This window comes from Cavia porcellus, unplaced genomic scaffold (genome assembly GCF_034190915.1).
Source record: "Cavia porcellus strain 051 isolate PalLab524CR breed Dunkin Hartley unplaced genomic scaffold, mCavPor4.1 scaffold_38, whole genome shotgun sequence".
NCBI classification, from domain to species: Eukaryota; Metazoa; Chordata; class Mammalia; order Rodentia; family Caviidae; genus Cavia; species Cavia porcellus.
The window spans coordinates 10,220,900-10,234,251 of NW_026947521.1; the positions used below are offsets into that span (position 1 = coordinate 10,220,900).

General features: G+C 56.6%; 1 protein-coding gene and 1 long non-coding RNA gene across 7 annotated transcripts; one reads left to right on the forward strand and one right to left on the reverse strand.

The window, feature by feature from the left end:
• Nucleotides 1-1,431: 1,431 nt before the first annotated feature.
• LOC134474800 (uncharacterized) lies at nucleotides 1,432-5,982 on the reverse strand. Its single transcript, XR_010045646.1, has 2 exons — nucleotides 5,835-5,982; nucleotides 1,432-5,746 (listed from the first exon to the last, which is right to left on the reverse strand). It is a non-coding gene; the product is annotated as an uncharacterized LOC134474800 (long non-coding RNA).
• Islr2 (immunoglobulin superfamily containing leucine rich repeat 2) lies at nucleotides 2,367-10,818 on the forward strand. 6 transcript variants are annotated; one of them, XM_005000084.4, is made up of 3 exons: nucleotides 2,367-3,047; nucleotides 5,877-5,973; nucleotides 7,273-10,818. In XM_005000084.4, exon 3 carries the CDS (start codon nucleotides 7,281-7,283, stop codon nucleotides 9,462-9,464), a length of 2,184 nt encoding a protein of 727 aa, XP_005000141.1. In that variant the 5' UTR covers nucleotides 2,367-3,047; nucleotides 5,877-5,973; nucleotides 7,273-7,280; the 3' UTR covers nucleotides 9,465-10,818. The 6 variants fall into 6 exon arrangements, with proteins under 6 accessions (XP_005000141.1, XP_012997157.1, XP_005000140.1 ...); XM_013141703.3 differs by having other exon boundaries at nucleotides 2,367-3,035; XM_005000083.3 differs by lacking the exon at nucleotides 2,367-3,047 and adding an exon at nucleotides 4,625-5,366.
• The last annotated feature ends 2,534 nt before the right edge of the window (nucleotides 10,819-13,352 follow it).

The following is a 13,352-nucleotide window of genomic DNA, read 5'->3' on the forward strand; positions in this document are numbered from 1 at the left end:
CACAGAGGTCTGGTTCGGGTTATGGTCACTCTCACTGCAATGTATTTCTTTTGTTGATTTGTTTTGTTTTGTGTTTTTGAGACAGAGTCTCATTATGTAATCCAGTTTGGCCTTGAACTATGTAGCCCAGGCTGGCTTCAAATTCATGGCAGTTTTCCTGCCTCTGCTGAGATGACAGGCAGGCACCACTGTGCCCAGATTTAATTCATTCTGACACACTACTAGGATACTCTGAGCATGCATTCTCAAACCCTGCTGTCCAAAGAGGATGTTGCATATAGGGAATCTTGGGATGGGATTTTAATATCCATTTCGGGCCTAGATTATTTTAAGTCAATTGATTCCACCCTCTTAGCCAGAGATGCAGTGTCCTAAGCCACCAAGTGTCAATAAGAGCCCAGGAGAAGTTATGGTGTCAGGAAACAGAATCTATCTCTCTATCCCAGTAGCCTGATGATGATAAGCACATATCCCCTAATGCTATTGAGTTTGTCCAGCAACATCAAAGGACACAAGTCTTAGGTCATCACCCTAAGTAAAGAGTGACAGAGAAGCCAGACATGATGGTTCACACTTGTGATCTGGGAAGCTGAGGCAGGGGGATTGCAAGTTCCAGTCCAGCCTGGGCAATTTAGCCAATTAGTGAGACTTTGTCTCAAAAAAGAAATCATTCAAAAAAACAAAAACAAAAACAAAAACGACTGGGGAGTATAGCTCAGTGTGAAAACCCTGGGTTTAATCTCCAGTAGTTGAGAGAGAGAGAGAGAGAGAGAGAGAGAGAGAGAGAGAAACACAACTGCAACTATCATTGTCACTGAGCCATCAAATCATCCTGCTCTGAAGCCATGATGGCAGAACCCCATGGCTGAGGGGCACACTCTTCACTTTTTGAGTAGGGTTTTGCTATTTGTAGATGGAAGTAGTGCACCCCCATCCTCCCACACCTCCCTGTCTCAACTCTTTACTACAGCAAGTCCTGTCAGTTCAGGGCTGGCAGCCTCAAGACCTCTCCTGGCTGGGCAGCCTGGGTGCCTGGCTGGGCAGGAGCGCATCTGTGAGCGTGTTGGCCTTGCACACAGGAGCCCTGTGTCTTTCCCACCAGGCCCCAGGTTTCATGAAAGGAGCACAGACTGAATAATTATTCAAGCTGCCTCTAGAAGAGCTGTTGTAAATTCTGATGGCAATAATGGCCTTGCCAGCATGTTCAGCTAATTCTACAGAAGCACTGGACAAAGGCCTTGGGCTGTATCCAGGGTCAGTGATGTCTTGCTGCATCAGACCCGTTCAGAAGATTCCTCCTGGTTACCTCCAGCAACTAGCCACAAGTTGCTGCTTCCCTCAGAAATCAAGAGTCTTCCTTCTCAGAGGCAGAGGTGGAGCTTTTCTTTTGTTTTCCCCTAGGAAATAATTAAACTTACAGAACACAATAAATACTTAAACAGAACGTGGTTTTAATTAAAAACCTTCCCCCCAAGCCTGCAGCTGCAAGTCCTCTTCGCAAACAAGGCTGCGGGTGACAAATTTAAGTACCTGAAACTAGAAGTCATGACAAACAATAACTGTAATTATTATTTACTCTTACTGTTATTATTTTGGTCTTGTTTTGAGACAGGGTCTCACTGTGTTCAAGGCTGGCCTTGAACTCACTGTGGAGCCCAAGTTGGTCTCAAATTTGCAGAGATCCTCCTGCCTCAGCCTCCTGAGTGCTGGGATACAGGTGTGTGCCACCTTGCTTGGCAACCATTTTTATTTATTAATAATACTTATCACTGCTGCCTGTGTCAATGGCATCTGTGTGCAGAGGGTAGTGAAGACAGGTCACTGGGGTCAGAGCTGAGGTCCTCGTCTTGCCAGAGGCAAGACAGAAGCATGAGGGGGTGTGCAACCTGCACTTCTAGTTTCCTGCTCCCGATTCTGCAAGGTAATAATACTAGCAAATTCCATTCTGAGCACAAAGGGCCATACACTAAGCACCTTGCATACCTTGACTGACTAAATCCTTACAAAGACGCCAACCGTAGGGGTCGGGGGTTTAGCTCAGTGGCATAAGCACCTGCCTTGCATGCAGGTGGTTGTGAGTTTGATCCCCCGGTACCGGTAAAAAAAAAGACCCCGAATGTAGCTTCTATAATTTATGCCCCTTTTTTCTTAATGCACAAAGAGGTTAAGTAACTTAGCCAGGGCTGCATAGCTGGCATACACGACAGAGTCTGATTCTAGAACCCGTCCTAACGGTGACAGTGTGGTCACAGAGAGCTTTTTCTTAAGAAGCCGTCAGGGGGCGCTCGTAAGCTCTCCGAGCTGGGAATATCACGCACGCGAAACTGCATTCCTGTAATCGGAGGCGAGGTTACAGATCCTGGGGTGCAGGCTGACTGGGCAGGGAGAGCGAGCCCCACTGTAGCGCGTGCACCGGTACCGAAAGGCTCTCCAGATCCCCGCCCGCCTCTGAGCCCCGGAAGACGGTTTTCCGGGGGGGGGGGGGCGCTCGCGAGCCAGGGCTGGCCGGAAACCTGAGCGCGCGCGGAGCCCAGGATTTAGCAAGTCACATCCTGCAGATTTCAGCCCTTCGCACCTTCGCAGCCTTACGCGTCCACAAGGTTGAAATCAGAAGTCAGTCCGCGAGGAGCGGGCCTGAGCTCAGGCTATCGGCCCCGGGGTCTGTCTGGGTTTAGGAAACTGAGCCTGGAGAAACACTCAAGCGAGTTCGCTACCCTGCTGTGAATTTGTAGCCCTGTGCCCTCTCACGCTTTGGAACTTTGGATTTCCGCTTTCTCCACCCCTGAGTCCACACAGCTGACTGACGCCTGTTTCTTTAATGATTGGCGGTGCAGGCTGCAGCGGGGTGGGGTCCTGGTTCCGGCCTGCAGTAACCGTATCCTCGCGAACATCGCTCGCCGCTGCAGCCCAAAGGCTCCCGCACGAGGAGGGTGTGCGCTGCCTTCCAGCTCAGTCTGCAGGTGGAACCGGGGGTCGCGGCTCCCGCCCGGGCGACTCGGGCTTCAGCCCCGCCGGATAGGCACAGGGCTCTGCAGGTCAAAGGCGGGGTAAGGGGTGTTTGTCCCCCTGGGGAGGATCGGGAACAAAAGCGCCAGCTATAGAGAGCGCGCTATCCAGGGCTGCCGGGATCGGCACCAGCGCCAGGGAGGCCCCCGCGCCAAGATCTACCTCTCCCCTGTGACTGAGGCACTGTCTCCTCCACAGAATCCCCAACTTCGGCATCCCTAACAATAGAGCAAGAAAAAAGAGGCGCAGAGAGACTCCCCAGAGGCTGGCAGAGGGCCCCCGTGGTCGTGGGAGCTGGGAGCTGAGAGCTGGCAGCCCATTCTCCATCCAGCGCCCAAATTCTGTCTTCCCGTCCCTCTCTTCCAACGCCTCCCTTGGTCCAGGCCTCCTCCAAGAAAACAAAAAACCAGATGGAGGTGAAAACCAGGGAGAGGGCCCACTGGCCTTGAGTTCCTAGCCTGGAGCCTCCCCACTCGTCCCCACCCTTTGTGCCCACCCTGAGCCTCAGAAAGTCCTGGTTCCACTGCCGGGCACTTGCCTCGTTGGATCCCTCTGGTGGGGAGGGGTCCTAGGTCCACTCTCTCTGGGTTGCCAGTAGAGGACAACTCACCCAGGATGACCCCGAGCTCTGCAGACAAAGGTGTCCATGCATGCCCAGTCATTCCCTGGCCCAGCCAGGGCCAAACCTTAGGTCTGATGCCTAAATTAGAGGCTGATGCAGGGTCCCCAGGCTGGGCCGGTCCTGTGTTCTCACCTTTCAGCCCTTCTCCACATCTTCTCTCTGAGGGTGGTGCCCCAGCGGCCTCCCCTTAGGTGGGCTGAGCATGTTATTGAAGTCTGGGTCCGGAACTTGGCTGATTGAGATGTGTTGGTCCCAGCTCACCAGATCTCTTGCTGCCACTGAAGGATTAGGGCCAGCGTGGGACTCCTAGTGTGCCCACTCAGTCTGTTCATATTTAATTTACAAAGCAGCCACAGAACCCCAGCCAGCCGGGTGGTCTTTTTAGATGCAGCACGCTGCACACAGTCCCTCGCCTCAACTCCCTCCTGGGCTCATTAAAATGCTTAACATTCAAATCGGGATATTGATCTCTGCAGAGGCCCCAGACACACCAGCCATCGACTGCTGAGTGAGACCATTGCCTGCCTGGATGTGAGCTGGGGGCCATGTGCACCCCAAAATCCCGATGCCTACAAAACGGGAAAGGGGCTGGGGCTCTGGTTCTCCATGAGCCCAAACCTCTGTCTGGTTCTTGCCAGCAGCTCAGTCCCTTGTAGGCTCCGTCTCTGTCTACATAGGCAGCACTAAGGTCCAAAGCGGGGTCCAGCCAAATGCCTTGATATCCCTGTGTCTCCACCTCCCTGTCACTAAGTGAAGTGTCAGGGTTTTGCCAGTTAGGGAGAGCAGGAACAGCAAGTCCCAAGTCTGCTGAGGCCAGCTGTTGTGTGAGGGTGTGAGACAGCGGGGCGGTGGCAATGCCACTGCAGCTTGGGGGACAGTGTGTGTGTGTGTGTGTGTGTGTGTGTGTGTGTGTGTGTGCACTAGAAAGGCTGTGAAGATACTGGCTGGTGTGTGGGGTGGGGGTGGAAATGTTCAAATTTTACATCCCTCGCCCACAGTGTTCAAGAGGAGCAGACGTTTTGTAACCATCCCTGTCCCTGTCTCTGTCCCCAGCAGCTTCAGTGCCCCATCCGTCAGGAATGGCAGGATCTGACTGTGGGGGTGCTTGAGTGGCAGGGCGCCCCACCCTACCCCGCGTCAGCACTGTGGACGGTGGGCTGCCAGCACCGACTTTGCCACAAAGACCAGACGTAAAGAATCCTGGCTGGGCAGGGCTGCGGTGGGCTGGGAAGAGGGGCGGCTCTTCCCGGAGCGCCCTGCAGGGCTGCGCGTTTTCGTCTGGCGGAGGGGGCTGGGAAAAGCGGGATTTGTATCTGCCCAGATCCAGGCAAAAATGGCAGGGAGGGCTAGGCGCTCTGCTAACACTATCAATTATGCATAGTGTTGAACGTGGCTTCGGGGAGGAGGCGGCTAGCAGGGGTTGCGGAAGGGAACCGTGCGCGCGAGCCAGGCTGCGCGCGGCCCCTGCGGTCCGCTGGAGGTCTTTCTGTGCCACCCGCTGTATTTGCAAAAAGTATTTCAGGGCAGAGACACGCCCCCCCCCCCCTTTTCCGTTGTGCGCCTTGTCTGCCCCTAAATTCCTCAAAGATGGTTGGTCTCACGTGTTGTGGGGTGTAAAAGCGGCTTGCATTCAATTAGCAGCGAAGCTCGCGGGAGCTGGCGGGACGGGCGCGCGAGGGTGAGTGAGCAATGAATGGATTGCGGGTGCGAAACGCACGGGACGAGCGTGCCTGCAAAGGTGTGCTTGTGAAAATGCATGTGAACATAGCAGGAGCGCGACACATCGACGCTATTATTTCAGGATGACGGATAATTCCAACCTGGGAGGGTCGATTGTGTGGCGTGCGTCCGTGCGCGTGTGCATGCTTTTGAGCATGTGGGTGGGGGGACTGTGTGATGGGGGCAGTGACAATGTCCGCGGGTGTGTAGGGGGGCCGTAGGTTTGCGGGGTGCGGTGGGCTGGGAAGAGCCCAACCTAGGGCGGGGGACGTGTAGCGTCCCTTGCGATCGACCCCTCTCGGAGAGGGTCTCTTCGGCTTTACCAAACGTAAACGCGGCAGGAGGTGGCAGAGGCTGTGCGCGTTCCCGCGGAGCCCGGAGGCGCGCGACGACTCTAACCTGCAGCCGGAGAAAAGTGGGGCTAACCGACTGGTCGCAAAGAAAGACTGAAGTGGGACTTCGGGGCCAGGGGAGTCCTCCAACTTACCTGTCTCTTTTTTTGTGCCCCTACACCGGCTTCTCCCTGCAGCGAAGCAACAGATGCGTGAGGCGCCCTTGGGCTGTCATCGAGTCTGGAGAAGGGGCTGCCCCCCAAAGGCTGAGCGCCGGGCAGCTGCGAGCTTCGGGTGAGCGCCTCACCGGGGAGGGGTGGAGGTGGGGCAGGTTCAGCCTCCAGCACCCCGCCCAGTCTTCCCGGAGGAACTGGGAAGGGAGGGGCCCTCCCCTGGGGGCAAAGGCAGTGAAGGGGACACAAGATCCCACAGACAGGACTGGGAGGGGCTCTGCCAAACCTGAAAGGAGGAGGGGGGGGGTCTATGTAAATGTGTTTGTGTGGCTGGGAGTGAGGTTTCCTAGAGTCCTTTGGGGATTCTGGAGACCGTGCAGAATGTTGAACCTCAGCTTCATTAGCTAGTAGCTGTCCCCTAACCTGTGTGCTGGGGGGCCCCCTCTATGGTCCTTACCCTGGGGGCTGCCTGAGCTCTGTAGGACCTCAGGAGAAAGCTTTGGTGACTGCCACCAGAACACATCTTTTCCAGGCATGGGGTAGGGTTTCTCTCCCCAGAGCAGCCCTGGCTCTTTCCTGGGGACAGGCGACTTGACCTAGGGTGGAGAAGGGTTTGTGGGTGGGCGCAGTCCTCTGTACCGCTGCTCCGCTGCTCTGATTCCAGTCTCAGAGGAGGACCTTATACACAGAAAGTCGCTCTCCTGTCCTTGTGCATGGGTCGCTTCTCACAAAGAACAGGAAAGTGCTATGTGCCGCGCTGGAAAGCACTGTACAAGTGCTGGTTTCAGTGCTGAGAACAATGGGGTCGCAGGAGTGCGCTGTGTAGGTGTCTGGGTACATTTGTCTGTGTACATGAAAGGCACTTCCAATCTCCTGAGAGAGCAGCAGGTCCTGTAGGTGGGGGGTACTGGCCCGGCCAGAGCTTCTGTTTGTGTTGTGTGCCTGGGTGGGACAAAGGGTTCTAGAGAAGACAGCCAATCATGGATAAAAACATCCTTTCAGGGCTGAGGATTTAGCTCAGTGGCACAGTGCCTGCCTGACAAGCTTGAGGTCCTGAATTCGATTTTCAGTACTGCCAAAAGAAAAACAAAAGCAAAAACATCCTTTCTGTGTATGCATCTCACCGGGTTAAATGAAGGCTTACAAACACGGAGAGGTCAGTGCAGAGCCCAGGGCTGATCCACAGATGGGGAGCCAATGGAAGGGCAGTTACAGGGTGAGGGGTAGGTAGGGAAAAGAGTATGGACCGTGTCCTCTGGGAAAGGAAGGGGAGGCCCTGAGAGGAAGCATTCATAGAATTCCCAGACTTATATTAAGCTCCAATCGTGTCCAAGAAAAGTTCTTGGACACAGAGGAGGTTACTGGCGCCTATGCTAAGCTTGAGCTCGGTAAGTCATGCCCTCCTCCACTTCCTTCACAGGAGCAAAGATGGTGCCCCTTCGAGCCCTATGGTTCGCCTGGGCGCTTCCAGCAGTGGTTCGAGCGTGCCCCGAGCCTTGCGCCTGCGTGGACAAGTACGCGCACCAGTTTGCGGACTGCGCCTACAAGGAGCTGCGTGAGGTGCCCGAAGGACTGCCTGCCAACGTGACTACGCTGAGTTTGTCGGCCAACAAGATCACTGTGCTAAGGCGCGGGGCCTTTGTCAACGTCACCCAGGTCACGTCGCTGTGGCTGGCACACAGTGAGGTTCGCACCGTGGAGCCGGGGGCCCTGGCAGTGCTGAGTCAGTTGAAGAACCTCGATCTGAGCCATAATCTTATCACCAACTTTCCTTGGAGCGACCTGCGCAACCTGAGCGCTCTCCAGCTGCTTAAAATGAACCACAACCGCCTGGGCTCCCTGCCCCGCGATGCGCTTGGCGCGCTGCCGGACCTGCGTTCGCTGCGCATCAACAATAACCGGTTGCGCACGCTGGAGCCTGGTACCTTCGACGCGCTCGGCGCCCTGTCCCACTTGCAGCTGTACCACAATCCTTTCCACTGTGGCTGCGGCCTGTTGTGGCTGCAAGCCTGGGCCGCCAGCACCCGGGTCTCGCTGCCCGAGCCCGACTCCATTGCCTGCGCCTCTCCCCCTGCGCTGAAAGGGGTGCCGGTGCACCGCCTGCCCGCCCTGCCCTGTGCGCCGCCCAGCGTGCGGCTGAGCGCAGAGCCCCCGCTCGAGGCGCTTGGTACCCCTCTGCGCTCTGGCTTGGCTTTCACGGTACACTGCGTGGCTGAAGGCCACCCCACTCCCCGCTTGCAATGGCAACTTCAGATCCCCGGCGGCACGGTGGTCTTAGAGGTCCCGGCCCAGAGTAAGGAGGACGATGAGGAAGGAGCAGAGGATGGGGCAGAGGACGGAGATGGGGAGGTTCCCACCCAGACGGAGGCGCCAACCCCGACGCCAGCACCTGCGTGGCCCGCGCCCCCGGCCACCCCGCGCTTCTTGGCTCTGGCAAATGGCTCTTTATTTGTCCCGCTCCTGAGTGCCAAGGAGGCGGGCGTTTACACATGCCGTGCATACAATGAGCTGGGCGTCAACTCGACGTCAGTACGTGTGGCAGTGGCTGCCGCTGGGCCCCCAAAGCACGCTTCTGGTGTGGGGGGAGACCCCGACAGGCAGGTCCCAACCTCTGAGCGCAAAGTCACCGCCAAGGGTCGAGGCAACAGCGTCCTGCCTTCCAAACCTGAAGGCAAAGCCAAAGGGCAGGGGACAGCTCGAGTCAGCACCCTGGAGGCGGAGCTGGAGGAGGAAGCAGATGGAGGAGGCGAGGTGGAAGACCAGATCCCGGGGAACCCAGCCGAGGAGCAGCACTGCGGCCACGGGAACCCTTTTCGGTACGTGTCCAACCACGCGTTCAACCAGAGCTCAGAGCTCAAGCCGCATGTCTTCGAGCTGGGTGTCATCGCGCTGGACGTGGCGGAGCGTGAAGCGCGGGTGCAACTAACACCGTTGGCCGCGCGCTGGGGTCCCGGGCCCGGTGGGGCTGCCGGAGCCGGGCACTCCGGGAGAAGACCCCTGCGCCTGCTCTACTTGTGTCCAGCTGGGGGCGGTGCGGCCGTGCAGTGGTCCCGCGTGGAGGAGGGCGTCAACACGTACTGGTTCCGTGGCCTGAGACCAGGTACCAACTACTCTGTGTGCCTGGCGCTGGCGGGCGAGGCCTGTCACGTGCAAGTGGTGTTTGCCACCAAGAAGGAACTGCCCTCGCTGCTGATCATCGTGACAGTGAGCGTGTTCCTGCTGATGTTGGCCACCGTGCCCCTGCTAGGTGCCACTTGCTGTCACCTGCTGCGGCCGCAGGCTCCGGACCCCATGGAGAAGCACATCGCAGCGGACTTCGACCCGCGCGCCTCCTACTTGGAGTCCGAAAAGAGCTACCAGGCGGTCGGTGGAGAGGGTGTCGAGGAGGCCCAGGGGAAGGAGCTCGACGAGGACCCGGAGCAGGGGGACCTGCACGGGGACCTGCAGTGGGAGGAGGGCCTGGCTGCCTGCTCCTTGGTGGAATCGCAGTCTAAGGCCAACCAGGAGGAGTTCGAGGCAGGCTCGGAGTACAGCGATCGGCTGCCGCTGGGTGCGGAGGCGGTCAACCTGGCACAGGAGATCAACGGCAACTACAGGCAGACAGCGGGCTGACACCCAGTGAGCCCAGCCCGGCAGCCCCACCCCACTCTGGGCGCCTGGTGTGCCCGGCCGCAGAAGCCTAGGGCTGGCAGAATTTATGCGCCCCCTGTCCCCCCTCAATCTCCTCACCCCTCCCTAACCATGACCACTGGAAACCCCTGCTAAAAAGTAGGCCGAGTTTCCCTCCCTGGTCACCCGTGGGCGTCTTTCTCCTGATGGATTGTTCCCTGTTTTCCCCAAGCACACAGTTCTGCTTCAGCCTCCCCACACAAAGCGCCATCCGCTGGAGGCAGGCTCAGTCTATGCCCCTCCATTCTTAGGCTTATTAAACTCTACGAAATCCGCAGGGCAGTCGGCCCATCTGTGTGCCCTGGAGCTGAGGGAAGACAGGAAATGGCTGGCGGTTACTGTGGCTCCTGGGCTTGAAGCGCGTGGGTCTCGGCCTTTTCTGGTGTGCAAATACCAGAATGCAGTTACTTTCTAATTTCAAATCCCCCCTCCAGACAGGAAAACAAATCTTTCTGCCAAATCTCTATCCCTGCCCAGCTGGAGCCCAATCAGGTGCCCAGAGCGCCTTGGAGTTCCGCCTTCTGATTTTCCTCTTTCGTTATTTTCACACACACACACACACACACACACACACACACACACACACACACACACAGAGTAACATTCTGGGTCTGGTGCTAACACCCCTTTCCCAATCTTTGGAAGACTGGGTGTGCGTGTATCAAGAGGCAAGGAGAGGAATCCGTTTCCTTCTGCCCCTCTCCTGACTAAAAGCGCCCGGGTACCGTGCTCCCGGGTTCTGCAGAGCCGGCAGGCGTCCGCGTCGGGAGGAGCAGGAGAGGGGCGCCCACACTAGCTACTTCTGCAGCTCACGAGGGCGCGCGCCCCCAAGCAGCAAGCGCGGGCGGGCGCAAGGCGCGGACTAAGGCTCCAGGGGCTGCTGGTCCTCGGGGACTGGCGCCCTGGAGCGCACAAAGCCTGTAGTCAGCCGTGGAGACTGGGGAGCCGCTCTGTCCCCGCCCCGCCCCCTCTCCGCGAGAATAGTGTTTGCCGCGTGTGGTCCTAGCGGAGCGTGGTCTGTAGAAGTCTGTGTCCTGTATGGTGTAGTGTAGTGGGGCGGGCGGGAGGCAGGGGGCGGGCAGTGGGAAGGGAAGGGGGAAGGGGCGCGGGGGCCGGGCGGGGTTCGTTTCTGGGTTTTACAGGAAAGCGTCACGGGTGGGTTTCAGGCCTCGGGAGCGACTCTCTAGGCCAAGCGCAGCACAAGCGTGGTTCGGGGTGGAGTAATCAATCCCTCGGAGCTCGCGTCCTTTTCTAAACGCGTCTGTGTGTACACTGTCAATAAAACGGTTGCTTTGAACTGGGCTCGGTGACTTTTGTAGGGGGTGATTTTTGCAGGGGGACCAAAGAAGGAGACCTGAGGGATAAAGGAAGAGAGGAAGGGAGGAGGCTCCCTTTGGAATCTTTTGTGTGATTCCATGTTTGTGTGATTTCCTTGTGATTTTGCCAGGTGTTTGCACCTGGCCCTGCACCTCTGTTCTCTGAGTCTGGGATGAGAGGTGAAACCTCTTGGGGTGCCAGGAGACAGCAAGTGAATGGAAAGGGTGAATGCATGCAGGCCCGGCTGGGAAAGCGGAGAGTTCCTCCGGGAGGATGTGCGTGCATGTACTCCTGTGTGCACCAACCCTCCATGAGGTGCAGCAGTGAATTGTCTCCTTTCTAGTCAACAACACCAGCCATTGAATTCTCTAGGAAGCTGGGGATGGGGCAGAGGGGATTCGCAGGGACAGGGCTGTTGTGGCTGGCACAGGAGAAATCAACACAAATTTCAGAGCGGGCAAAATGAGAGCAGGATGAAACTTGGGAACATGGAGTCCACAGGACAAGCTGGCTCCTTACTCTGTGCGTGTGTGTTGTGGGGTGAGTGGGGCATGTTCTCCGGATGCTGCCAGGGATGGGGGTGGGCACCATGGAGCCAGGGATGAAAGTGCACTGATTTAATAGTCCTGGACATGGGTCAGGGCAGAAATGAGACCCAAAAGTGGACCCCGGGCTCTAGAACAGCCTTAGGTGCTGAGGTCGGGCTGCTTGTGTGCATGTGCTCCGACCAGCCAAGGAGCAGGAAGTGGCCAAGAAAGGAGCAGAGGAGGAAAGGAAATGAGTAGTGCAGATGAGGATTCTATGCTGACCCTCCCTCGCTCCTGCCTCCCTCTGTTTTCCTCCCTTAGCCTGTCTGTGGGTGTCAGGTCTTCCTATGTGGCCCAGGTCAGACATCGACGACATCTTGTTCTCTCTCCATGCTAGTCTCCTGGCCAAGATTGTGACATTTCTCAGAGCCTAAGCCAGGCTCCTTTCTCAGACCAGTAACTGTTTTAGAGAAAAATTCCTTCCAAGGGTCACCACCTGAGCACTGCCAGGGTCCCAGTGAGGTCCTGCTCCCTGGCCAGGAACAGCCTCCTTCAGGAAGTGTTGCTTTGTCAACCAGCCAGTACTCAGCAGTTGGAGCCCAACCTAATTCTCCTTCCTGTTCCTTCCTGCCCTCGGGACTGGGGGCCCTCGTAAGTTCCTCAGGAATCCTGGGTGCCTACTGGGAAAGGCGCAGGAGAGCTGAGGGTTCAACCCTCTTCTTTTCTGGGCCAGAGCAGGCACTGCTCAGCAAGACCCTGTGCTCCCCAGGGAAGGCCAGGCCTAAAGCCCTGGGGTTGGGAGGGGTAGAAGCTGGAGGCCAAGGGCTGGGTTCTGAGACTCAGCCTCTCACATCCTCTGGTTTCTGACTACAGGTTGAGCTCATGATCACAATTAACCCCAGCCTCTGGCTTTTCTTACTATTTCTTTTATAATTTTGTTCTTGTAAACCCCACCCAACTTCACCTCATTTTTATGTTCTCTTTCCAGTGCCCCAATTCATTGACCCACTTAAGGTTTAATTCTTTGCTATGGCATCCCCATCAGGAGTTGTACGACCCTGGCTTATATTTATCCAGAGACAGGGAGCTCACCATTTACTGCCGCCCCCAATCTTGGGAGCCAGTGCTGAGTGGTTTCAAATGTGTCTGTGCTGTCCCTCCTCAGGACTGCCATTGGCCTATGCCACCCCTGTCTCCAGAACCTACAGATTTGGAGGTGTCATCCCTTCTCCATCCCTTATTCTAGGTCTCCCCAGCTTTGCATTTGGTGCTGTGCTGGCTTAGCTTCCCAGAGGGCATAACTCGCTTGGTTACCACAGTGGGGTTGAAGAGTGTGTCCCTGTATACACATCACATGGCCGCATGTTTGTGTATCTCTGAATGTGTATTGGGGGACCTGGAAAATGCTCAGGAAATGCAATATGACAGCAGTAGCCTGGGAACCCACAGCAGTTTGTCAGGAACAGTAATTGTTTGAGCGACATAAACCAGGTCCCCAGGATGTGGCCTTGAATCTGATCAGAAACCTGTCTGCAGAAAGGTGATTGGAAAAGACAGAAATGCTTCCTAAAGATCAGCTGCGAGGAGGGGACCATCAGAGAAAATCCATTAATGCAAAGGAACAAAAGACAGCAGGGCCTCTGTGAGAAGGAAACAGCTGCTGTGGGGTCTTCTACTTCCAAATGGGCGTCAGGAATATAGCTCTCCACCCATGCGTGCTCCGAAATGCCCACAGCTAAAGCCGACATGGCCACAGGTCAGGCGAGGCAGTGAACGTTTGGGTTGTTACTCCCAGAGGGTGATGCAAATCTCTATTTTCCTCTCCAGTTTTCAGGGAGAGACTTTTTGCTAAGTAAAGGTAAGGGGGGTGGCATCATGACCACCTCACTCTGAGGCTGTTAGGAGACATTACCCAAGGAAAGAGGGACCGAGAGAGAAAGGACTGTGCTGCAGGAATGCTGACCAAGGAGAGGTGGGAGACCTGGTC